Source organism: Lithobates pipiens, unplaced genomic scaffold (genome assembly GCF_037356315.1).
Source record: "Lithobates pipiens isolate NorthernLeopardFrog02 unplaced genomic scaffold, aLitPip1_a1.2 Scaffold_3, whole genome shotgun sequence".
Classification (NCBI taxonomy): Eukaryota; Metazoa; Chordata; class Amphibia; order Anura; family Ranidae; genus Lithobates; species Lithobates pipiens.
The window spans coordinates 185,875,084-185,902,825 of NW_027507790.1; the positions used below are offsets into that span (position 1 = coordinate 185,875,084).

At 45.0% G+C, this 27,742-nt stretch overlaps 1 protein-coding gene across 1 annotated transcript in view; it reads left to right on the forward strand.

Annotated features, from left to right (window-relative positions):
• IPO11 (importin 11) overlaps positions 1 to 27,742 on the forward strand; it is a 703,238-nt gene that overhangs the window by 242,270 nt on the left and 433,226 nt on the right. The window contains exons 15-16 of the mRNA XM_077462617.1: positions 7,933 to 8,038; positions 20,488 to 20,614. Coding sequence (XP_077318743.1) covers positions 7,933 to 8,038; positions 20,488 to 20,614 — 233 coding nt within the window. The remainder of the gene's footprint in view (positions 1 to 7,932; positions 8,039 to 20,487; positions 20,615 to 27,742) is intronic.

The following is a 27,742-nucleotide window of genomic DNA, read 5'->3' on the forward strand; positions in this document are numbered from 1 at the left end:
TCGGGCTCTGAAGGTGTATTTGTCTGCCAGGGCTCCCTTCCAGAAGTCAGACTCACTGTTTGTTTCGGTGGCTGGTCCAAAGAAGGCATGGCGGTCTCGTCGGCCATGGCTCAGACAGATTGTAGTACAAGCCTACGCCTTGAAGGGGCAGGTGCCCTCCTTTCCGGTCATGGCTCTCTCCACAAGGGCAATCGAAAAACATCTTGGGCCTTCCGACATCAAGCGTCTGTCGCTCAAGTGTTTAAAGCGGCGACCTGGTCAGTAGATGTCAGTGCATCGGGTGATGCCTGTTTTGGCCACCAACTTTTGCAGTCGGCTGTATAGTTGCAATTGCATATGCAATTTTTTCCTTTTTTCCTGTTTTTTTTGGGTAAAAACGCAGTACCTTTAAGTTAATGCATTGTTGCGTTCGTTACCACAGTTTTTGTTGCGGTTTAGGGTAGTGCTTTTCTGTTGAGGAGCACCCTGTTTTTTTGTGGTGGTTATTCCACACATTGTAGTTTTTTTGTGGGTAAAGTTTGTACTAGTCCCACATGCCATGGTGGAAGAAGTTTTATGCTGTTTTCAAACCCCTCTTTTTCTCACTGCTTGGGGACGTCCCAATGGTCTAAAGAGAGAAGCTGTGTCAGTCGGTGAATAAAAGAGAAAATAGGATTTTTTGTACTCACCGTAAAATCCTTTTCTCTGTAATTCACCGACTGACACATCATCCGCCCCTCATATTTTTCTTTGTTATACTGCTTGTTGACGTACTGAGGCTGCAGTAGCATGCTGAGGGGTTGTTGCCTAAGGGACCGCCCCTTGGGCGGAACTAGAATGTTCTATTTTTATTTTCACATATAATGCCTAGTCTTCTCCTGAAGGTGGCATAACAACCCAATGGTCTAAAGAGAGAAGCTGTGTCAGTCGGTAAATTACAGAGAAAAGGATTTTATGTTGAGTACAAAAAATCCTATTTTTTATATGGTATGTTTTTCATGCATTATACTTGTGGCACTGGTCATCATTTTCATGAACGGTCTTGCTGTTCCAAAATAAAGCAGCAAGCAGACGTTTTTGAACACACCACACTTAGATGCATAGATGTGAGGTGCACCTTAACCACTTGCCGACCGCCGCACGACGATATACGGCGACAGAATGGCATGGGCAGGCATATGGGCGTATATATACGTCCCTGACTTCCCGCGGGTGGGGGGCCCGATCGGGCCCCCCCCCCGGTGCCTGCGGCGGTCGGTATTCGTTTGGGAGCGATCCGGGATGAGGGGGCGGCCATTCATTCATGGCCACCCCCTCGCGATCGCTCCCGACGAATGGAAATGCTCCGTGACATCACTTCCTCTCCTGTAATGTAAACACAGGAGAGGAAGTGATGTAATCTCTCCTCCGTGTCAGTATTTTTCGTTCCGACACCGAGGAGAGAGGATCGGTGAGTTGCACCAACACGACACTACACAGTAGAACATGCCAGGCACACTCACACCCCCCCGATCACCCCCCCAATTACCCCTGCCCCCCAGTCACAGTGACACCAATGTCATTTTTTATTTTTTTTTGCATTGGTGTCATTTGTGACTGTAATAACTGTTAGGGCAGTTAGGGTTAGCCCCCTTTAGTTCTAATGTACCCCCCTAACCCCCCAATAAAGGTTTAACCCCGTGATCACCCCCCGTCGCCAGTGTCACTAAGGCTGTGTTCACATTGCAGCGGTTTATGAGAACGAATGTGATTCGCACCGCACTGCAGTGCAAATCACATCCGATCTCTGTGCGATTCGAGTTCAGCCATACAGATAGTATGGCTGAATTCGCGCCGCACCCGCCGCAAATTCGCACAGGACCCTTTTTTTGGTCCGCAGCAGAATCGGATCGCATGGGTGTTCACACCATGCGATCCGAGTTTGCAGATCGCACTGCGATATGCGAACCGATCTGGGGGTGTCATTAACATTTCACTGACACTCCCAGCAGTTCGCATAGGGCAGTGTGAACTGCCGCCGGGAGGCATGCGATGCGGGAACCCGCCGCGGATTCGTGGCGTTCCCGCATCGCTCCAGTGTGAACCCAGCCTAATAAGCGATCATTTTTCTGATCGCTGTATTAGTGTCACAGGTGACGCTAGTTGGGCAGGTAGGTATTTAGGTTCGCCGCAGCTTTTTATAGCGCCAGGGACCCCCATATACTACCGCATAAAGCCCCCTGATTGCCCCCTAGTTAACCCTTTCACCAGTGATCACCATATAACTGTTACAGGTGACGCTGGTTGGTTAGTTATTTTTTTTATAGTTTCAGGGCACCCGCCATTTATTACCTAATAAAGGTTTAACCCCCTGATCACCCGGCGGGTGTCATTTGTGACTGTAATAACTGTTAGGGCAGTTAGGGTTAGCCCCCTTTAGTTCTAAGGTACCCCCCTAACCCCCCAATAAAGGTTTAACCCCGTGATCACCCCCCGTCGCCAGTGTCACTAAGGCTGGGTTCACATTGCAGCGGTTTATGAGAACGGATGTGATTCGCACCGCACTGCAGTGCAAATCACATCCGATCTCTGTGCGATTCGAGTTCAGCCATACAGATAGTATGGCTGAATTCGTGTCGCACCCGCCGCAAACTCGCACGGGACCCTTTTTTTGGTCCGGAGCAGAATCGGATCGCATGGGTGTTCACACCATGCGATCCGAGTTTGCAGATCGCACTGCGATATGCGAACTGATCTGGGGGTGTCATTAACATTTCACTGACACTCCCAGCAGTTCGCATAGGGCAGTGTGAACTGCCGCCGGGAGGCATGCGATGCGGGAACTCGCCGCGGATTCGTGGCGTTCCCGCATTGCTCCAGTGTGAACCCAGCCTAATAAGCGATCGTTTTTCTGATCGCTGTATTAGTGTCACAGGTGACGCTAGTTAGGCAGGTAGGTATTTAGGTTCGCCGCAGATTTTTATAGCGCCAGGGACCCCCATATACTACCGCATAAAGCCCCCTGATTGCCCCCTAGTTAACCCTTTCACCAGTGATCACCATATAACTGTTACAGGTGACGCTGGTTGGTTAGTTATTTTTTTATAGTTTCAGGGCACCCGCCATTTATTACCTAGTCTCACTAGTGTACCCCTAAATTTAGGGGTGTCTACTTTCCAAAATGGGGTCATTTGGGGGGGGGGGGGGTTTGTGCCATCTTGGCATTTTATGGCCTTCAAAACTGTAACGCCCTTAGAAAGCCTGAAGGCGGTGCTTGGGTTTCGGGGCCCCGTACGCGGCTAGGCTCTCAAAAAGTCCCACATATGTGGTATCCCCATACTCAGGAGAAGCAGCAGAATTTATTTTGGGGTGTCATTTCACATATGCCCATAGCATGTGTGAGCAATATATCATTTAGTGACAACTTTGTAAAAAAAAAAAAAATAATTTTTTTGTCATTATTCAATCGCTTGAGGCAAAAAAATAAAATATTCAATGGGCTCAACATGCCACTTATCAATTTCCTTAGGGGGTCTACTTTCCAAAATGGGGTCATTTGGGGGGGGTTTTGTACTGCCCTGCCATTTTAGCACCTCAAGAAATGAGATAGGCAGTCGTAAACTAAAAGCTGCGTAAATTCCAGAAAACGTACCTTAGTTTGTAGATGTGACAACTTTTGCGCAAACCAATAAATATACAGTTATTGACTTTTTTTTTACCAAAGACATGTGGCTGAATACATTTTGGCCTAAATGTATGACTAAAATTGAGTTTATTGGATTTTTCTAATAACAAAAAGTAGAAAATATCATTTTTTTTCAAAATTTGTGGTCTTTTTACGTTTATATCGCAAAAAATATAAATCGCAGAGGCAATCAAATACCATCAAAAGAAAGCTCTATTTGTGGGAAGAAAAGGTCGCAAATTTTGTTTGGGTACAACATTGCATGACCGCGCAATTACCAGTTAAAGCAGCGCAGTGCCAAATTGTAAAAAGACCTCTGGTCATTGACCAGCAAAATGGTCCGGTCTGAAAGTGGTTAATGTCTAAGTCCATCTTTTACAAAAAATAATAAATATACATATATTTTTAGCACAACAATGTGCATTTATTATTTTCATTTTTTTATTTTTTTTGCAAACCAGCCTGCAAAGCGTTACAACCTTATCAGCGGGTGCAATGCCAGGCTCCTGCAGACTCCAGCTCTATGTATGTAGCAAGGTATGAACTTTTAGTGAGAAAGCTGGAGGAAGTGTCAATGGTCTACAAGTACAGTACTCCGTATAAGCTTGTGTACACATTGCTGTTTCAGATTGTATGTACAAGGCCTGTAGGAACATCTGCCAAGTGTAGAAAGGATAAACAAAACACCATTTCTGCTGCATAGGCAGGGGAAATATGCATTGCTTGGTTTAGCTTAAAGAGGGATTCCACCTAAAAAAAAAATTAAAAGCCAGCAGCTATAAATACTACAGCTGCTGACTTTATATAAATGGACACTCACCTGTCCCGGGTTCCAGCGATGCCGAGGCCGATCGATCGCTCGGCTGCTGCCGTCACCATTCTAGGTGAGGGAATCAGGAAGTGAAGCGAATCGGCTTCACTTCCCGGTTCCCTACTGCGCATGCGCGAGTCACGCAGCGCAATAGGAATTGTCTGCGCTGTCACTGGGACCCGTGTGTGTCCCAGCAGACAGCGCGGAAGGACAGGAAATGACATAGACTCCCACGGGAGTCTATGCCCGGAAATGGGTGTAAATACCTGTCTTTGACAGGTATCTCCACCCCCCTCCCCCCTGTAAGGGGCCAATTGTGACACCGGAGGGGGGGTGGGTTCCGATCAGCGGAAGTTCCACTTTAGGGTGGAACCCCACTTTAAGCACTTCATATAACTGTATCTCCTGTATACTTTAGCCAAGTTTTTATGATTTGAGGATGAACTGCTGGTATATCCTACTGACATGTTCCTGCGCTGATCAGAACCTGTAGGCAGGTGTAGCACACAAGTCCTCGTTTGCATTAAAATGCTGCTGGAAGAGGCTGGTAGCTTGAATGGTGAAGGAGAAAAAGTGCTAAAATTTTTGATTGTTCATTTTTTATTATTAACCAAAAGCCAACATTCTGCTGAATGGATATAATTGTATCATGTGTTCACTTCTGGATGTCCTTAAGTCTTTGTGATTTCTCTAAATGGTCAATTCTGAGAGAATGCAAAAAAGGTGCCCCTAGGTTGCATCACAATTGGAGGAAAATCTGCAAATTACATGAAGCTCAGAATAAATGGTTGAGTTGACTTTACAACTTTAGCAAAGTTTCAGTGGTGCAGTTGACTGACTGATTTATTACACTTACACGCTCAACTAGCTTTTCAGATTGTCCCACTGCCACAGAGCACTAGCACTTCTAAATATTGTTGTGAACGTTGGTTTATCTCTATGAGCTTGCTTTCTCAAAAAGTCACAGTGTTAATTCACTTAGACACCTTAATACGCAATGGCATGCATGCCTCTGAGAAACTGTCATTTAAAGCAGGATCACTGCCCAGGAACATTTCTACATTAGTGACAGCATATTCCCAGTTCTTAGTAATGTTTATTTGACTGGAAAACACCTCTATTTTGGATCTCTCTAGTGTGACTCATAAAGAAGAAATTACTATCCTAATGTCTTCTGTTATAAATCAAAGTGTGTGTTTTATAATAGGAAGGAACATTAGACTAGTGGGTTAAGTCAGGGCAACAATAGGCTTTTCCTACATTAATATGTGTTACTTTTTGCATTCATCTTTATTTCATGTATCTGACTGCTAGAAAGAAATCACCCATGTACCTTAAACCCATCTATTTTTTAATTATCTTCCAATCAATTAAAAAATAGTATATCTATTTACATTTTTTGAGTAGGCTAGCAACCCCTGTTTTTCTGTATCCCATCGGGGAGATTTCCAGCTCTAGGGACAAAGCAGTGAGTGAGCTCTTTTCACCCATTGTCTTTAGAACAAGTTTCCCCCGCTATTCGTGTTCTGGTGAAAACTGTAAAATGTTGGATTTCCAGTCATTTAATGAGATTGTGTGTCTGTCCTGCAGTGATGCAGACAAGATAAAAATGACAAACTTGACAGGGCTTTTAACACTGAACCACTCTATACAAAACTATAAAGAACATTTTGAATTTACATATACTTTAAGGATTTTTAAGGTCTTCCCCTGTCTTAAGAGCTTGTCTTTGGAGATTTTAACTGCTATAGTTTTCAGTGCAGTAGCAGTCATTCATAGCATAAGTGTTCTGCATCTTCACATTAGTGAGGCAAATGCAGGCATTCTCTAGTTTCCTACTTGAAGACTTTTTTTTTTCTCTTCTAAATTCCAGCTTCCCTATCCATCAATATATTATTAATGTACCTCTGTTGCAGAAAGATAAAAGCTTTCTTTGATTTTCTTTTAGAACAAGCCCCTGGTGTGTTCCATAGAAAGCTCATGACTTCCTAGTATATAGATTTGGGTTGTGAAAACCAGTAGGACACAGGAAGCAGTTCACCAACTCTATCAGTTCTACATTGACAAGCAAGGAAGATGCACACGTGGGAGAGATGCCGAGGTTGCCGTGCAGGGGGGGGCCTAATGAGGTTAGCTGGTGAACTGCTTCCTGTGTCTTACTGGTTTTCACAACCCAAATCTACATACCAGGAAGTCATGAACTTTCTAAGGAACACACTAGGGTAAGGCCTTGTTCTAAAACGTTCAGAGAGCTTTTATTTTTATGCAACAGAGGTACATTAATAATATATTGGTACAGGAAGCAGTTCACCAGCTGACCTCATTAGCACACACCCTGCCCCCTCCCACCTGCATGACATCCTTGGTATCTCTCCCACATGTGCATTTGCCTTGCTTTTCAGTGTAGAACTGGTAGTATTGGGGAACTGCTTCCTGTGTTGTTCTGGTTTTCAAATCTACATACCGGGAAGTCATAAACTTTCTATGCAACACATCAGGGGCCAAGATAAGGCCTTGTTCTAAAAATCAAAGAAAGCTTTTATTTTTTGCAACAGAGGTGCATTAATAGTATATTGGTACTAGGAATGGGCTCAGGCGTGTTTGGGATCCCACCTGCCCGATACCAGCAGGAAGCTGACACTGCACTCTGCTTTTATCACAGGCAGTGAGACATTTCCCAGTCCACAGCTGCAAAGATCGGTTAATGTCTCACTGCCTGTGATTAACAGTGTGCAGTGTCGGCTTCTTGGAGGGCTCGGGCAGGTGGGTTGGGACTAGGATCCCGATCACTCCCAAGCTCATCTCTACTTGGTACATAGGGGAGCTGGAATTTAGAGAAGAAAAAAAAAAAGTAAACATAGCATTTAAAGTAGATCTGAAATGAAGGCATACTGTATAAATAATTTGGATATAGTAAAACAGGCTTTTTTGCCATCCATGTCCCACTGGGGAGTTTTCCCTCACTTTCTGTCCCAAAGACACAGAAATGAAATCACAAACATGAGGGAAATCCCCTCTTAGATGTTTGTCACTGAAACGTGTGCCCCCATTAGAGGATTCCCTCATCTATTATTTTTCTTCTGATAAGGCAACATTTTGGATCTCACTTTAACTCTCAGTGACAGTGGTCACTAGGACAAATAGAGAGAAGGAAAGTGCCCAGCAAGGGTATAGACAGCATTAAGAACCTGATGGGGTTTCTATACCATTTCCTACTAAACTAAAATTGGAATGAGATTCACTCTAAAGATCTTTTCTTATTGGCTCCTAAGCATGTCAGCACCTCTTGGTTCTTTGAACTGGGTTGTTAGGTAAGCCCTATGCTAGCTCATTTAATGAGGAACACAAAGCACATTCAATGTCCTGCTGATTTGCTGAAGCCCTTGTGTTTATTTCAATAGGTTATTTGATTTTATTGTTGTAGACCCTTTTTTCTGCTGTTACCAGTGACTAATTCCTATCGTTTATCTTCCTTCAGTTTACAATGCCGTGGGACTGGCTGCATTTGAATTATTTGATAGTGTGGACTTCAATGAGTGGTTTAAAAATCAGCTGCTAGGAGAACTGCAAATTACCCATGATAGGTGAGAACATTGTATCCTCCTGTGATGTGAAATCACTTTCATTATGTTATGTTCTAGCTACATTTCTCTTGTTATCTGTGATTTACATTACATTGGAAGCCTTGTGCAGTGTATGGTACAGTAAAGTAGAATATTGCTTCCCTCTCATACAATTCGATGGGTTTAGAATAGCGTACAATACCGTTTGATATCAAAGTGACCAGGGTGCATCTATAACTCTTTCATATAGTGGATATTTTTTGGTTCTTGGTAACTAGACTACCAACCTAAAATATTTAACATCAAAACCAATGCAACACCAGTATGAAATAATTAGTAAACAAGTACAAATAAAGTTAAAATAAAAATTTAATGCAACTTATCCACCATTAGCAGCTCACCTCCTAATTTGACCTATGAGCAATAGGTCTTATGAGCCTGTTCCTTTAAGGGTCATCTGTGGCCTTATTCCTTAAATTCTCCTCCAGATCCTTTCCCTCTGCATATGATATTCACTAATTCCATCGATATAAACTCAGAGATAAAGCATACAGACCCTCGTAATGCTTTCCATACAAATTATGACATTTAATAAAATTGTATCAATAAAACCACTTACATTTAAAAGTGCGCTATGAGCTGGTGCTGAAAAGTACAACAGCATATGTAATTGTACAATCCACGATGTGGGACATCACCAATGGAGGCTGCAGCTTGTGCGTGAATGACTAACTTCTGTCCCCTTAAAGTGGTTGTAAACCCTTACAAACCCCTTTGACCTACAGGTAAGCTTAGATTAAGGCTTACCTGTAGGACCAAGAAATATATCCTAAACCTATACGGTTTAGGAGATATTTGCCCGAAGACAGGCACCGCTGTCTACGGCACAGGCGCACTGAGAGCGGCATTTCCAACAACGGAGCTGCCGCGCGTGTCGGCTCCCGTGCGCATGCGCTGGAGTGACATCATCGCGGCTTCGCCGAATGACAGCGGCGGAGCTGCAAGACCCCACTGAAAAGATGGATGCGCTGGACTACAGGGGACAGCGGTGACTTCGCTGGCTCCTGTGTCAGGTAAGTGACACATAATGGACTACTATGCGATGCATAGTAGTCCATTATGCTTTGCCTTTGCAGGGAATGAAAGAGGAAGTAAACCCATTAGGGTTTACTTCCTCTTAAAGGCTGCTAGCTTCCAGGTAGCATATGACAGGTACCACCTAAAATTAGACTTCCAATAGATGTAAACGGACATCCTATATCGCCGGCCCCGCCCCTTACACGTTTCCTACCTAAGCATTTTAATTCATATGTTGTTCTGGACAGATAATATATGTCTCCCAGGCCTCCCACAACTGAACATTTGGTGCCTGAGCAGCCAACTGCTACTGGTAGTGGAAAAATGACCGCAACTTAATACGAGCTATGAGCTCAAGCTACGACTTGAGATTTACCTGATAAAACAAGAACATTGGCTGTAGAGCAATGATGGTGGAATTTGCACACTCCTATTCTGTTCTGTTATGACCCCAGCTATTTGATGGCTTGACAGTTTGGTTGAGAGCATAAGCAACTGGGACAGAATTATTCATGACATCCCTTAACTTTTGGGAAACAGTTCAGGCTAAACTTTAAAGCAAAACTAAATCCACCGGTGTAACTATTCTCCACAACTGTGAGCCAGCCGAGGTACCGGGATTCTCTAGTAGAAGCAGTGCTTTCTCTGAAAACTCCTTGGGATCCGATCACCCTGTCCTCCTCTGAAACTCCTTCCTTGTTTGCTTTATGGGATCAAGATTGAGGGAATTCTGTTGATCCTTTAGCCGCTTCCCCAGAATGGCACGGACAGGCACATGGGCGTACAGGTACGTCCCTTTAAATGTGCTGCCGTGCCATTGCGTGCACGCTGGCGTGCTGGTCGGGACCTCCGTGAATCTGATCACAGGTCCCGCGGACTCGATCGTCCTAAAGTAAACAAGCATCTCCCCGTTCTGCCTAGCAACCGTGACACTGTCTGCTCCCTTGTGTAAAACACAGCCACGCCCCCCACAGTTTGCAACACGCCCCTAGGACACACTTAACCCCTACACTGCCACCTCCTGGTTAACCCCTTCACTGCCAGTGTCATTTACACAGGAATCAGTGCATTTGTATAGCTGTTAGAAACCATGAATCAGACTGAGACAGAAGTACAATCAAATTACACTTGTTTATTAATAAAAAATAAATGGGTAAATAGAAAAAGCGTAGTCAAGCATAGCCAGAGTCCTGTAACCAGATCGGGTAGTCAGCCAGGCCAGAAGTCAGGAATCCAAGTAGAGCAACAGCAAGCAGGATAAGGAGCCAGAAGGGATGTCAGCAAGCCAGTCTTTAAACAAACCACAGGAGATGGTTTCTAGTGATGTGACCAAGGCGAAGGCAGAGGTGAAGTGAGCTGGAAGGCTTTAAGTAGGCAGGGCAGACGAACAGCTGGTAACTGTGGAGAGAGAAGGGAGCTGGCAATTAGCCGACAGCTGAGCGGCCAGCCCAGAGAAGGAAGGGCTAAGCCAGCCTTGACAGTACCCCTCTCTTCAATGACCCCTCTCCCTCAGAGGGCCACCGGGCTTGAGGGGAAACCATCTATGGAACTCGCGGAGGAAGACAGGGGCATGTACGTCAGAGGATGAAACCCAGGCGCGTTCCTCTGGACCGTACACCTTCCAATGCACCAGGTACTGTATGCGCCTACGGAACCTACGGGAGTCAACAATGGATTTTACCTCATACTCCTCATGGTTCTCAACCTGAATAGGGGGAGGATGTGGCACCGAGGTGGTAAATCGGTTACAGACCAACGGTTTCAATAAGGAAGCATGAAACACATTTGAGATGCACATACTAGGAGGAAGATCCAACGCGTAAGCCACTGGGTTAATCCTGTGAAGGATACGGAAAGGCCCAATAAACCGAGGTGAACACGAAGCCGGAGGTTGCGAGATGACAGCCAGACCCTGTCCCCAACCTGGTAGGAAGGCCCAGGCAGGCGTCTGCGGTCAGCATGGAGTCTGTACCTATCATTAGCATGACGCAAAGCCTCCTGGACTTGTACCCAAGTGGAACGAAGACCACGGAGATGCTCCTTTAATGCAGGAATACTCTGCGGAACAAACAAGTCAGGCAACATGGAAGGTTGGAAACCATAATTCGCCATAAATGGAGACAATCGGGAAGCAGAATTCAAGGCACTGTTGTGAGCAAACTCTGCCCAAGGTAATAGGTCAGACCAGTTGTTATGATGGTCAGAAATATAGCAACATAGGAATTGCTCCAATGACTGATTGGCTCGTTCTGCGGCCCCATTAGAGCGGGTGATACACAGAAGAGAACGCAAGCTGGATTCCCAACTGTGCGCAAAATGCTCACCAGAACCGGCAGACAAACTGACTGCCTCTGTCCGAGACAATCACCTTGGGTAGCCCATGTAAGCGAAAGATCTCCCGAGCAAAAATGGAAGCCAGTTCCTTAGAGGTGGGCAACTTAAGTGGAATACAATAACATAACTTTGAGAACCGGTCAACCACCATAAGGATAACAGTGTTGCCTTGGGATTTTGGCAACTCCACAATGAAATCCATGGACAGGTGAGTCCAGGGCCTCTCTCCATTGGGTATGGGTTGTAGGAGGCCCACTGGAAGGTGTCGTGGATTCTTACTCTGAGCCCACACGGGACAGGCAGCTACGAAGGCAGTAACATGAGCCCGTAGACTAGGCCACCAGAATTGTTGGCAAATGGCCCAAATGAGTTGATTCTTCCCAGGATGGCCAGCTGCCTTGGGAGAATGGTAAGTCTGGAGTACAGCAGTACGGAGACTCTCTGGGACAAAGCAGCGATCATAAGGTTTATCAGGAGGAGCATGGACCTGAGCAGCAAGAATTTTGTCACCCAAAGGAGAAGTAAGACTGATGCGAACCGTAGCCAAGATACGATCAGGAGGAATCCTAGGAACCGGAACCGACTCCGACTTGGAAGTGGAGGAAAATTGTCATGACAAGGCATCAGCCCTTACATTCGTAGTACCAGTTAAGAATAAGACAATGTAATTAAAGCTTGACAAGAAAAGAGCCCATCGCGCCCTTCTGGGAGAGAGTTGCTTAGCCTCAGACAAGAATGTAAGATTCTTATGGTCAGTAAGAATAAGAACAGGCTCATTGGTACCTTCAAGGAGATGTCTCCATTCTTTCAGGGCTAAAATGATCGCCAACAGCTCTCTGTCACCAATCTCATAATTGCACTCAGCAGGTGACAATTTCTTGGAAAAGTAGCTACACGGATGCATAGTGCTCTCAGAGTTAGGACGTTGAGACAGAAGGGCGCCAACTCCAGTCTCAGAAGCATCAACTTCTAGGATAAAAGGCAATATAGGATCAGGATGTGCCAACACAGGAGCAGAAACAAAGGCAGCCTTGAGAGTCTCAAAGGCCTTAATGGACTCCGGAGACCAACTCTGTGGGTTACCGTCCCTTCTGATCATATCAGTCAGGGGCTTGACCAGAGACTAGAAGTTACGAATAAACTTCCGATAGTAGTTGGCAAAGCCCAGGAAACGCTGCAAAGGACGTAAACCCACGGGTCGAGACCACTGTAGGACTGCCGAAAGTTTCTCTGGGTCCATCGAAAAACCAACAGTGGAAATGACATAGCCCAGGAATGTAACCTGTTCACGATGGAACTCGCACTTCTCCAGTTTGTCAGGTCACCTTGAGGCGAGGTGACAGATGCACACCGTAGGGATCAGGAGTGCACCGCAAGGTTGTGGACCCTAAGGCTGACTGCTGCGGATGGGAGACAGATCCCACCGAGGTTAGAGCGTAAGATTCCCTGGGGCGCGGAGTCTAAGAGCCGGCAGGTGTTCACCAGAGCCTCTGGTGGTGAGGATGGACTTGGCTGCAACTGGCTCCAGGTCGCTACCCCCAGGGTCCCCCAGCTCGCACCCACAGTAGGCAACAGGAGGATAGGGATAGTGAGGGATAAAGCCAAGGTCGGGGCCACAAGCAGACAGGAATAGTCAGGGACACGCCAAAGTCGGTAACGGGAACAACAGAAGAGCACACGGCAGGTAACAGGAAGCTAAACACACAAAGAAATACACAATGGTTGATCAGCAGGGTTGGCCTGCAGTGCACAGGTTAATATAGAGTTCTCTGATAGGAGGTAGGGTGGAGTCATGCCAGAGGATGGATTACAAAAGCAGTCAGGTGAGGGTCGGCTGGTCTCTAGAGATGAACACATGAAACAGGTAAGCAGACAAACTCTATTGCATAACCATGACACAGTTCACAATAGAGATTTTTCTCTCTTAGTTTCTGAAGCACACGACAGACATCTGTGTGGTGGCTCTCCAGGGACTTGGAAAATATGAGTATATCATTGAGATAAACCACCACACACAACTGCAACAAATCTCGGTGGACATCGTTAATAAATTCCTGGAAAACTGCCAGGGCGTTACAAAGGCCAAAAGGCATTAGCAGGTATTCATAATGGCCTATCTGGTATTAAAAGCAGTTTTCCACTCGTCGCCCTTTTTATTGCGCACAGGATATTATGCCGCTCTCAAGTCAAGCTTCGTGAAAACCGTTGCTCCCTTGAGGCGGTCAAATAACTCTGTAATCAATGGAATCGGGTAGGCATTCTTAATCGTGACACGATTGAGACCCCTATAATCTATACAAGGTCTCACTTCACCGCTCTTCTTTTTCACATAGAAGAAACCAGCACCTGCAGGAGATGAGGATTTGTGCGGATGAAACCTCGATAAAGTGCGTCAGCAACATACTGCTCCATGGCCTTATCCTCCAAGACCGACAAAGGGTAAACCCGGCCACGAGGAGGTATGGCACCAGGTTGAAGGTCAATTGCGCAATAATAAGACCAATGTGGAGGCAAACTACCGGCTTGACCTTTATCAAAGACATCGCTAAAATCACGGTACTCCTCCAGCAGGGAGGGAAGTGAAGAGGTGCACAGGACCTTGGATACCTTCAGGAAGCATGTCTCACAGCATTGTGGTGACCAGGAGAGAACCTCAGCACGGAGCCAATCAAAAGAGGGGTTGTGCCTCTGTAACCAAGGATAACCAATAACCAGTGGAAACCTGAGTGAAGAAATAACTTGGAATTGGATTATCTCATGGTGAAGAGCCCCTACGGCCATGGACAACGGAACCATCTCATGAGTCACATGGGCAGGCTGTAAAGGTCTCCCGTCAAGAGCCTCAATGGCAAGTGGAGTGTCACGCAGCTGCAGCAGAATTGAGTGCTGTGAAACAAATGCAGCATCAATGAACAGGCCTACAGCCCCAGAGTCGGTTAGAGCCTGTATCTCGATGGACGACTCAGCCCAAGAAAGGTTAAGCAAAACCAGGGGCTTATCCTTCAGGATAACTGGGGACGAAACAACGCCACCTAAGGTCTGTCCATGACAGGATCTCAAGGTTCGGGTGTTCCCTGGACGGGTAGGACAAGACTTCAAAAAGTGCCCTGCCTGGCCACAATAAAGGCACAATCTCTCCCTCCTCCTGAAGACTCTCTCATCCGCAGAGAGACGCGTGAAGCCCAGGTGCATGGGTTGATCTTCCCTGACCAACTCGGTACCAGGAGGCATGGGAGGTGAGGGAGGCATGGGTGGGACTACAAAGCTTGGAGGCAAACGTACAGGAGACTTCCACAAGCGCTCCTTAAGAGGAAGTCTTTCTCTGAGTCTGGAGTCAATTAGGATGGCAAACGAGATCAAGCTCTCCAGCTCAGTGGGTATATCTCAGGCTGCTATCTCATCCTTGATGGAATCCGGCAGACTATGAGAAAAAGCAGCCACGAGGGCCTCATCGTTCCAAGCAACCTCTGCTGCCAGAGTACAGAATTCAATGGCGTAGTCGGCAACAGTTCTCGTACTCTGTTTGATGGACATGAGGCACTTGGCAGCAGAAGCAGAGCGTGCGTGAATGTCAAATACCCTTTTAAAGGAGGCCACAAACTGAGGGTAACTCAAGACGACAAGTTTTTGCATCTCCCATAGAGGGTTAGTCCAGGCCAAGGCTCTCTCAGAAAGCAAAGATATCACAAAACCTACTTTGCTTCTGTCCGTGGGAAGCGCCTGGGGCAGCATCTTGAAGTATATCTCAACCTGATTGAGAAACCCTCTGCATTGAACTGGATCGCCCCCAAATTGCTGGGGAAGCGGAGCAGAACCAGACATACCTCTTATCGAGGTAATACTCGAGGCATGTGCCTGCACAGAGACTGATGCAGCAGCAGGGACGGCCTGTGACTCAGGTTGTACCGGAGCAGCCACCGCGGGGATTCCAGGTGAGCCATGCGATTCAGGAGCGTTTGTAACGCCATGCCAAACCGATCTATGCGGTGATCTTGCTCATCCAATCTGGAAAAAATATTACCAAGTGGATTGACTGTATCTTCTGAACTCATGGCCTTCGCCTACTGTCAGAAACCATGAATCGAAGTGAGACAGAAGTACAATCAAATCACACTTGTTTATTAATAAAAATAAATAGGTAAATCGAAAAAGCGTAGTCAAGCATAGTCAGAGTCCAGTAGCCAGATCGGGTAGTCAGCCAGGCCAGAAATCAGGGATCCAAGTAGAGCAACAGCAAGTAGGATAAGGAGCCAGAAGGGATGTCAGCAAGCCAGTCTTTAAACAAACCGCAGGAGATGGTTTCTATTGATGTGACCAAGGCGAAGGCAGAGGTGAAGTTAGCTGGAAGGCTTTAAGTAGGCAGGTCAGACGAGCATCATCAGGAACAGCTGGTAACTGTGGAGAGAGAAGGGAGCTGGCAATTAGCCGACAGCTGAGCGGCCAGCCCAGAGAAGGAAGGGCTAAGCCAGCCCTGACAATAGCACTGATTGCTGTATAAATGACAGTGGTCCCAAAAATTTGTCAAAAATGTCTGATGTGTCCGCCATAATGTCGCAGTCACAATAAAAAGCTGATAGCCGCCATGACTAGGAAAAAATAAATAAATAAATATATATATATATTAATAAAAATGCCATAAAACTATCCCCTATATTGTAAACGCTATAACTTTTGCGCAAACCAATCAATGGCTTATTGCGATTTTTTTTTTTACCAAAAATATGTAGAAGAAAACGTTTTTTTATACATTTTTGGGGGATATTTATTATAGCAAAAAGCAAAAAATTTGTTAAAAAAAAAAAAAAAAAAATTGTCGCTATTTTTTTGTTTATAGCGCAAAAAATAAAACCTGCAGGGGTGATCAAATACCACCAAAAGAAAGCTCTATTTGTGGGAAAAAAAGATGTCAATTTTGTTTTGGAACCACGTCGCACGGCCGCACACTTGTCAGTTAAAAAGATGCAGTGCCGAATCGCAAAAAGTGGTCTGGTCTTAATCCAGCAAAATGGTCTGAAAGTGGTTAAGGTCTGGAGAGAGCTAGGCAAATAACAAATTCCCAGCTCACTTACCAGCTATCCTGAAACAAACCGAATTGCCCTGTCTAAGGCTGGATTCACACCTATGCATTTTTAGTGCTTTTTGCATTTTGCAGATTTGCACTACAGAACGTGTTCCATAGGAAACCATTATAAATGGGCTGTAGTGCAAATCTGCAAAATGCAAAAAGCACTAAAAATGCATAAGTGTGAATCCAGCCTAACAGTTCACATTAAAACCAAGGAGTTTAGTTTGCACTTATTTGCAAATATATGCATAAGCGGTCACTTCACGGCACCCCAGCGTACCGCAGTCCTAACTTTATAATTTGAGAGTTTATAAAGTTGGAACACATGTATAATAAAGGATAGATTAAGGACAGGTATGCCTGGAGGAAGCCCACCCCTCCTTAAAGGTATACGGACGCACTGGGCACCCAATAATAGCACAATGGCAGTGAAGGTATCCAGTTCGTTGCCTCATCAGTTACTAACAGTACAAACAGATGGCAACCACCCTAACCTATAACTGGTATTTGCAGAAAGGAGTACTCCAACCTGATAGGACTCCAGGAAGATGCTCTGTGGACTCCAGATTGCTTGTCTCTAGTACTGATTTTCCCTGTTCCGCAGTTGCAGACTTAGATGACATAGTTCATGAACCCAGATTCTGAGAGAGGCATCACCAAGTTGGTTATTTCCACATTGCAAAAAGCTAGAAAGTCTACTTTACTGCAAGGTCTGTAACATCACATGAAAGAGATACTTTTCTTGTGGCAGATAAGAACCTTCACCTGGAAAAAATGTTGTGGGAGGAATTTTGTTGTCTGAGATTATCTATTACAGCGATTGCTTCTTTCGGTTTGCAGGTTGGACAATACAAGTGTGTGCTACTTAGCAGCTGCTCCAGGATGTTCAAACTACGAACATGCTCTAGCTGCAGTGGCTGAGCTCAGGGTATAGGGGGATAGAGAGGTGAACCTCCATTGCTGCAGATGTAATGACAAGCAGAAATAGCATTTGGAAATGAGAAGTGCTAGTAATATATTATTCAGGGCATCTGGAATTGCATAGGGGGCTTTTTGTAAAATGTTGCTAAAGATGAACTTACACTTTAGGGATCGGGTGCCACCTTTTCCATGATTCCTTCATGTGGCTCTTTGAGCTGCAGGCACTCTCAGCTTCTGTTTTTATGTGTGGGCCTCTTGTGTTTTCTTTGCTTTTGGAGTTGGACTTCTTTTGGATGTCCCAACACTACAAGACTTCCTGTGTCACTCTATGGTCGAGAAAGAAAATAAGATTTTTGTACTCACTGTAAATTCCTTTTTTTTAAAGTCTAACTACAGCTAACTCTTTTACACAGTTGTAGCAACAAGACAAAAATATAAATAATGCATATGATATAAAAATAGGAATTTATTACATTGAATGCCATCATTACAATTCTTACTGTATTTATTGGCATATAACAATCACTTTTTCACCATGAAAATTGGGTGCAAGTAGCGTGTGCGTGTTATAAGCCAAGACTTCAATTTTAGCTGCCTCGGAGGGGACAGGGAGGGGGGTGGGACGAATCTCCTGTTCACTTGGCAGTCTCTGTAAAAGGAAGTCCCGTCTCCTGGGCCGCCAGTGGACCACTGTTATGTCTATCATAGGAGATTCTCACTCTATGTAATCTGTTGGCGCACGTCCTGTCCCCTCTAGGTTGCAGATGGGCATCGATCAGGCTGCATTGATGGCAATGGTGAGGCTGCTGCATTGATGGCAATGGTGAGGCTGCTGCATTGATGACACTTGTGAGGCTGCAGATGGGCATTGATCAGGCTGCATTGATGGCAATGGTGAGGCTTCTGCATTGATGGCAATGGTGAGGCTGCTGCCTTGATGACACTTGTGAGGCTGCAGATGGGCATTGATCAGGCTGCATTGATGGCAATGGTGAGGCTGCAGATGGTCACTGACCCTTATTTTGCTTCAAAGTTCCTTATTTAAAATTTGTTTTTTCCTGAAACGTCCTCCTTAAAATGAATGTGCCGATAAATATGGTAATTGCAGAATACTTTCTTTGTTTTGTGATTATGGGCCTTTTACTTTAAGAGGAATTTGCCAGATTGCTGATTCAGAATGTCAGAGGTCACCTAAAGTTTAACATTTGCTGGCTTGTCAACTGCTTGACCTCCTATCTTCATCTTCTGACTGTGCAATATGTGAGGTGAGGCAGATGGTAGGCAGCAATTTCTAGTTAAAATGTAAGTAAAACTAACAAATGGGATATGTAAATACTTCATACCCAAGGCAGTACAAGCTTTAATATTCATAAGCCCGTTCATGATTTTTTAAATTATTGTAATTTGTATACTGTATATACCAGGGCTCAAAATTTTTAATCGAATATACTAGTTGGGTCTTAAGGGTTACTCAACACCATTTACCCCACCCAACCCCTTCCCTGCCCTGCCTCAAAACATGCACTCATAAATTATCTCATGAAATTACACTGTTAAAAGTTTTATGCAGAATTAAGTTACCAAAATAAACATTAACAACAACTTTATCAGTGCCCATCTGTGCAGCCTTACCAGTGCCCATCTGTGCAGCCTCACCAGTGCCCATCAACGCATCCTCACCAGTGCCCATCAACGCATCCTCACCAGTGCCCATCAACGCATCCTCACCAGTGCCCATCAACGCATCCTCACCAGTGCCCATCAACGCATCCTCACCAGTGCCCATCAACGCATCCTCACCAGTGCCCATCAACGCAGCCTCACCAGTGCCCATCAACGCAGCCTCACCAGTGCCCATCCATGCAGCCTCACCAGTGCCCATCCATGCAGCCTCACCAGTGCCCATCCATGCAGCCTCACCAGTGCCCATCCATGCAGCCACACCAGTGCCCATCCATGCAGCCACACCAGTGCCCATCCATGCCGCCTCACCAGTGCCCATCAACGCCGCCTCACCAGTGCCCATCAACGCCGCCTCACCAGTGCCCATCAACGCCGCCTCACCAGTGCCCATCAACGCCGCCTCACCAGTGCCCATCAACGCCGCCTCAGCAGTGCCCACCAACGCCGCCTCAGCAGTGCCCATCAACGCAGCCTCAGCAGTGCCCATCAATGCAGCCTCAGCAGTGCCCATCAATGCAGCCTCAGCAGTGCCCATCAATGCAGCCTCAGCAGTGCCCATCAATGCAGCCTCAGCAGTGCCCATCAATGCAGCCTCAGCAGTGCCCATCAATGCAGCCTCAGCAGTGCCCATCAATGCAGCCTCAGCAGTGCCCATCAATGCAGCCTCAGCAGTGCCCATCAATGCAGCCTCAGCAGTGCCCATCAATGCAGCCTCAGCAGTGCCCATCAATGCAGCCTCAGCAGTGCCCATCAATGCAGCCTCAGCAGTGCCCATCAATGCAGCCTCAGCAGTGCCCATCAAAGCAACCTCACCAGTGCTCATAAATGCAGCCTCAGCAATGCCCATCAGCACAGCCTGACCAGTGCACAGGCATCAGAGAGAGGAGAGGAAGAGGAGAGCCAGCCGGATCCTCACACAGAGAGTGGATCAGCTTTGATTTGAATTGCCTGATGCCCACACTCAAAGTTCCGCCTCCTGGATCCACTCCTATGATAGATGTCACATGTCCCGTCATTGGACCAGTGTGCTGTCTATCAAAGGAGCAGGTCTAGGAGGTGGGAATTTGTGTGACTGTGGGCCAAGAGATTCAAGTCAAAGCTGTCACAGCAGGCGATCTCTGCTCTGTGTGATGATCCGGTTTGCTCGCCTCTTCCTCTCCTCTCCCTTCCCCTGGCTGATCGCTGGGAGAACTGCTCCCATTCAACCCCGCCTGCCAGCAATGCTCACCCCCCTCTAAGGCAGCCTCACATTCGCCCTCAAGCTTTTGCACTCGACAAATGAGAGCAGGCGAAAGGAAAATTTGCGGGCTGGTATATACTGTATATATAGATGTTCTAAGATTTATTAAATGTATTTTTTAATATAGTCACTTTTCTGTCATTTCTGTAGGTATAAGTTGTTACGTCGGAGAGTAATTTGGTTAATTGGACAATGGGTCTCTGTAAAATTCAAAGCTGATTTAAGACCATCACTGTATGAAGCAATTCTAAATTTGCTGCAAGACCAAGACTTAGTAGTAAGTACAATGCATCCCCTACTTGACAGAACCTGCCACTGGAAAGATGCTGCATTGTTTCCTTTTATCCCTCTGTATTGTTGCTTTTTTTTACTCAGGCTTTCAGTTAAAAAACACCCCAAACAGTGGAATTTTTAACAAACTCCGGCATCAATTAAATGAATACAGAATATTGTTAATGTGCCCTGCCTATGCCAAAAATCAACATCATCGATGGCCAGCTTCTTCTTCCTAGTTCTCTAATGCCACGTACACACGACCGGACTTTGGGCTCCATCGGACCTTTGCTTGCCAAAAATCCGGCGAACTTTAGAAATAGAACATGTTTTAAACTTTCCCACCGGAACTCCGCCGGACCGAGAAATCCATTCGTGTGTATGCTAGTCCGACGGACAAAAGCCGACACTAGGGCAGCTATTGGCTACTGGCTATGAACTTCCTTATTCTAGTCCGGTCGTATGTCATCACGTTTGAATCCGTCAGACTTTGGTGTGATTGTGTGTGGCCAAGTCTGTTCATTCAGAAAGTCTGTCAGAACTCCGCCGAAAGTCCGTCGGAAAGACTGTCGGACCTAGTCCCTCGAAAAGTCCGGTCGTGTGTACGCGTCATTACGACCATGTCACCTGTACAAAAACAAATTAATGCACTATTTCCTGAGATTTTGCAAGATCTTGGGAAATTGTACTCCTTTTTTTTTTCCCTCTCCTGAGATCTTGCAGATTAACTACAAGACGCTGGTACTGGCACTGGTGCCATAACCTTTCCAGGAGGCAGCTGAGAAGCCCTGACTAGGTTTGCCTAAAACACAGCATTTGCAGTATTAGTGTAGTATGCAGAGCCGCATGCACTTTCATTGTTTTGAAGGGAAAGGTCCACTTTAGTAATTCTTTGCATTTTCTAATCCAATCAACTTTCAGTCTTAAAGGATAAGTTTACCTTTTGTAGCATGTTACATGTTACCCCCATATTCTGGGTGTACTATGTAACATGTTACGGACGGACCAGCCCCCGCACATACCCGAACGCTGTCATGAGAGCTAGCGGGTATTTATTTTGTATCTGCTTGCCTGTACGTGATGTACGGGCACACAGATACGCTGACAGATCTGAAGGAGACCTGCATGGCACCAGCCATGCTAGTGCAATTCTTTATAGGCTCTAAATCGGGGATAGACAACCTTGTGCCAGCTACATAAAAAAAAAAAAAAAAGTCAACTTCACACTCTCAATCATGAAAAGAAATTTGAATAAAGCAAACGCTATAAACAATGAATAATGGTAAGAAATTTATATTGAGCTTTGCACTTTCAGAGCAGCCTAATTTCTGCACCTTCATACCTCAGATCACCGCAATTCCTGCACCTTCGCACCTCAGATCAGCACCAATTCTTGCACCATTAAACCTCAGATCAGACCCAATTTCAGAACCTTCAGATCTCAAACTCCAATTCCTGCACCATCGCACTTCAAATCACCCCAATTCCTGCACCTTCACACCTAAGATCGCCCCAATCCTGCACCATCAGACCTCAGATCAGTTCCAATTCCTGCACCTTCACATCTCAGGTCAGCCCCAATTCTTGCACCATTAAACCTCAGATCAGACCCAATTTCAGCAACCTGAGATCTGAAATAAACTGAATTTCCTGCACCATCAGACCTCAGACCACTCAAATCCTGCACCATCAGACCTCAGATCACCCTGATTCCTGCACCTTTACACAACAGATCACCCCAGTTCCTGCACCTTCACATCTCAGATCACCCCAATCCTGTACATTCACATCTCAGATTACCCTAGTTCCTGAACCTTTACACCTCAGATCAGCCCCAATTCTTGCACCATTAACATGCAGATCAGACCCAACTTCTGCACCTTCAGATCTCAAATAACTCAAAATACTGCACCTTCACACCTCAGAGCAGCCACAATTCCTGCACCATCAGACCTCAGATCACCCCAGTTTCTGCATGGTTACAACTTGCATCACCCCAATTCCTATACCTGGTGCCAGGACAAGGTCAAACAGTGGCATAATGTTTGTAATATATGTAATATTTGTGGCATGCACTGTGGTGTCACTGGAAGGAAAAAAAATGCTGATGCGCCCTGTCAGTTTGAGGAGGACTGATTGGCATCTATGTCTGTGGGGTGCAGGAGGGGGTGCTGGGCTCTGAAGGTGCATTAAACTAAGAGGCTCTGGGTGAGGAAGAGGGCTGAAATACTAGTTCAGATGTATCATGTATGGCTATCATCGCTGGTGTTTGGCATGAGGGGGGGATATTTCACCTCCTCACTGCCTGTTTTAGCCCTGAAAATGCTGGCCCACTGCACTGCAACCATGTGAATGTAATGTAAGGGCTTGTTCATACTGCCCGCACACTAAACCCAGAGCAGGTTAGTGTGCGGGCAGATGTCCATTTTAGATACAGTAAGCTGGCAATGAGGCAGTGGTGTGATGCTCGTTTCAGCACATCACAAAGTTCAGTTTTCTCAACTTTATTTGAAGTGAACAAAATTACACTACTCATGGCTGCTGTGCAATAATATGCATTTCCATCCAGTGTACTGTGATAAAATGTAGCATGGCTGCATTTTATACCAGCTTACTGCACCTTTGCTTTGCAGTGTAAATAGGGCACATAGAAAACAATTGTATTCTACCTGCCCTAGCAGTGACTGGCAGTCTCCAGTGTGGAAAAACGCCAGTCACCACACTAGTGTAAATGTGCCTTCATAGTATGAGTTAGACCCCTTTCTCACTGAAGGCACTTTTTAGATGTTTTAGCTCTAAAAATATCGCCTGTAAGGCACCTGACTAGCGCCTTTCAAGCCTCCCCAGTGTGAAAGCCCAAGTGCTTTCACACTGGGGCAGTGTGTTTGCAGGATGGAAAAAAAAGTCCTGCAAGCAGCATCTTTAGGGCAGTGCAGAGCCATTGAAATCAATGGGCAGCGCTGCCGAAGCACCTGCAAAGCACTACAGCAGCAGTGCTTTTCGGCTGCTTTTAATCCCTTGTTAACCCCTTCTTTTGGGTTAAAAGCGCCCTACACATCGCCGGTAAAGCACAGCTTGTTTTAGCTAGCGTGGGGCAGTGTTCAGTGTGAAAGGGGTTTTAATAAAGAGCAGAGTGAAGGGCTGCAGAGAGAACGTGCTAGGTGCATGATTTTGATAGGACAGTTGTTGGGATGGAAAGGGTGTCAGAACAGATGGCTGTGCCTGTGTGGACGCCTGTTGAATGCCCAGAGCTGGCATCAGAGGCAATGATTTATGCGAGGAATTATAAACAGAAGAGGGGATACAGTGAAGGGGAAAAGGGCAGGAGGATCGGTGCAAGGACCGTCTGTGCTGCAAGGTTGTGGTTGTTCTCTACATGTCCTGTAAAGAGGCTGAGGGCAGTCCGAGAATGGAAGGAGGAGCTTACCCACCTGGGCACAGTATCCATTGTGGATGGGGTGGGGATCCAGCCCTGATCAACAACACCACTTCAGTGTCTGCCGAGTACAGGGGTTTTGTCAGATTAGACAACAGGCAAGCAGAGTGAGGTGGGCAGGAACGGAGGCGGGGGGAAATGAGGTAGGGAACAATCAGCCTGTGTAGCCAGCCGCAGCTATTGGCTGGCTTTGCTAATGCGTGGGAGGGGGATGTTCCAGGCGTCCCTCGTGTCCCATTGTAAATGCAGCTGCGGGCCATGTCTGGCACATGTGCTAGGGGTTTCCGACCCCTGCTCTAAATAAATAAATTCATTCATTTACCAATTTTTTTCCTGCAAACAAAAAAATTGCATCTATTTGTTTTCTAAAAAGTGGACTTATCTTTTAAACTGCCCAAAAACAAGTAGACTAATGGTCAGATTAGATCCAATTAATCAATAATTAAGTACCATCCGTAATTGTGTCTGTGAGTAACTTTACATCTGAGTGATTTTAGTGTGACAGATGTTATATTTGTTAGCATCAGCAGATAATCCCTGCTGACTACTTCCAGGGAATGGGGTTGGAATGTTTTGGATGACTGCTCTTGTTTCCCCAGAAGTAAGACAAATCTGGAGTATTTCTTCCCACTCTCTTCCTTTTTTATTAACATGAATTTGCTGGTCTAAATATATTTTAGCAAAAAATTAATGGAATAGAAAAATCAGCTTGGCCGTCTCTGTATATGTTCTGGTGCAGCCAAAATATGCAACTAGCTTCCATCTTCTTTTCATTTTTCACTGCATAATAAACAGGGTCAATATTTGGAAGGTTCCAACAATTCAGATGACTAGGTCCCAAACCAATATACAAGTATTACTATGCCTATTAACTACAGTACCACGGGTTGCAATGCTCACAGCCCCCTGCAGTGGCCATGTATAGCTGTAGTACTGTTTTCCTGCTCCTCCACTCATGCCTTTGTGTGTGCATTGCTTCCTGGGCTTCATTTGTCACTCTGTCATGTGACTGGTAGCAGGTACTTCAATATTCCGCTGTATATTTATCAATTATTTTGTATGTTTGTGCATACATTTGCATTCACTGCTTTGCCACCAAAAATGTTGTGTGTGGTATTTTGATATACCACTATGCTAGCCCTAAGTTTGATGTGTGTATTTCTGTTTATACATACAGATAACACTGTGTCATCAATGATTACTGAAAGCTGGGGTTCCTACTTTGATTTCTACATGGGACCCTATTTTTCTTAAATTGTTTTCCACTTGTGCATACATCATTTAGTCATATAATTTACTTTTAAAAGTTACATTTTTATTATTTGTATACCTACTCTGATTCTGTGCACACTACTTCCCCAGATTTTGGTGATGTGGTGGTGTTAGTATACATACAAAAAATGCTCACAAGGCGTTCCTGCATACATTGCCTCTCCTATGGCTGCTGCATTCTACAATGTGATGTACATGACTCGCAGTTATAGGTAGGTTAAGGTGAGCTCAGCTGGCAAGGCTAGGTGCACTTAGGCCTGAAAATAATAATGGAAATATGAAACTAATAAGAATAATATACAACACATACATTATATTAAAGGCAGAAGATGTGGAATGTGAATAAGGGATTTTTGGGCAATTACAAGTATTATGCTGGTGGTTAAGCTAACCTCTTCAAGAGGAATTTACATATCTTTACAAGCATATACATAAATGTTTATTAAAGGAATGATTCTACTGTAGCAGCTGTATCCTCAAGTGTCTTTTTTCTTTTTCTTTTATCTTCCTTTGTCTTTCAAGGGTGTTGTTATAACATACGGAATTAATGTGGGGTGATGTTTTAATGCTGCACGGCTCATTACAGTGAGTGGCAGTCATGCCTTTGCCCGTGCTGGAAATAGATATCAGGTGTCAAAAGCTCAGCCGATGAAATAATTGGCGGTAAACTGGGAGGAACTGCAAAACAGAATGAAACAAGAAATGTACCTAATGAGCACCGGGTCTCTTCATTACCCGCCAGTATATACATAAAACACGTGCAGTAACGCGGCTTCCACTGAGGATGCTTTCATTGCTCAGCCCTTTTGTCAGAGCTTCTCTAATCAATGTTTTTCAAGGTCTTCACATTGCCTTGGATTAGAGATGACTCCTTGTCAGTGTAGCACTATGTACCTATGGTGATTGTAATGCTGTGCCTGTTTACTTCCACCTTCTGAAAAATAATTTAGTGAGGAGATTGGCAGTGGCACAGGCATTGTGTTGTTAAATGGGAACTCTTCGCTTTTGTTTGGTGGGGGGTGGGGGGGGGGGGTTTAATCCTCGTCAGGACTTTGTGTCACTGCAATGTCCAGATCTGTCCTCACGTTAGGGATCTGCAGTGGCCTGAACTTCCTGCTTCCTTTTCTTGTAGCCTTCTCTTTATATACTTTGGAGAGAAGGAAACTCCTTTGAAGCTCAGCTAAACGTTTGTTTAATTCAGGCAAACACATCCCCTGTGCATTCAAGACAAAATATGTTCAGTCTTGCATTTGATTTTGTTCAGAAGGTAGTGGTTACCACTTTTCCCAGAGAAGAAAAGCCTGTCAGCAGCTGCAGAGTTGGGACCCCTGTATAGTGAAGCAGCTGTCTGTCTGTAATAGGGCTGAAACAACTAATCGATTAATCGACAACTAATCGATTATGAAATTAATCGATTACTATTTTCATAATCGAGTAATCGGCCAGGAACATAATAGGGTTAAAAAAAAAAAAAAAATGAGCCCTTTATAGTACAAAAATATAATCACTACTGTAAATATTACATTCACTGTTCTTCACAAAAAAAAAAATAACCCCTTCCAGTAGTGATTATTTGCTTTTTTGTACTATAAAGGGCTCCTTTTAGTTTTTTTAACCCCATTATGTTACTAAACGTCTTAGACCTGGTTCACATCTATATGTTTATTGGTGCTTTTTGCAGAAACGCACTACAGTTCATTTACATGGTTTCCCATGGGACACGTTTATATCTGTGCCCTTTTTCAGCCGCTGCATATTTGGAAAGGGTCAGGGACTTTTAATGCAAAATTTAGCTTTTTTGGTTCAATATACTTCAATGGAGAAGCTGCAGAAAAGAATGTAATGCGTTTTTGCAGCAATTTGTGTTTTTTTAATCTGCCCAAAAAAAAAGCAAAAAACGCAAATTGCCGTAAAATCACGTGCACAAAAATCAAACCGTACAGCAAAACGCACTGCAGAAACAGATCAAAAGCGAAAACTGCATAGGTGTGCACCGAGCCTTATGCTGGCCACACAGATCAGTTTTCAGGTGAGAATATTCAGATGAAAAATCTTTGTACATTCGCTGAATGAAAGAATTTTGTTTGAAATTTTCACTTCATTTCTGAACAAAAAACACATACACTGTCTGAAAATTCCTTTGACCAAGAAGTTTTCTATTATTTACAAATTCTCCCATCACTGTGGTTGAAAATGAACGTCAATTTGACCCACTTTTTTTTACGTTTATTAACCGATTAATCGATTAATCAAAACAATAATCGGCCAACTAATCGATTATGAAAATAATCGTTAGTTGCAGCCCTAGTCTGTAAAGATCTGACATACCCCCTGCTGGGACAGAGTCAGAGTTCACCAATCAGCAGATAGCATGAGCTTTGCTGATTGTAAAGCTATATGTCTGACTTGGCAGGGGTGAAATGG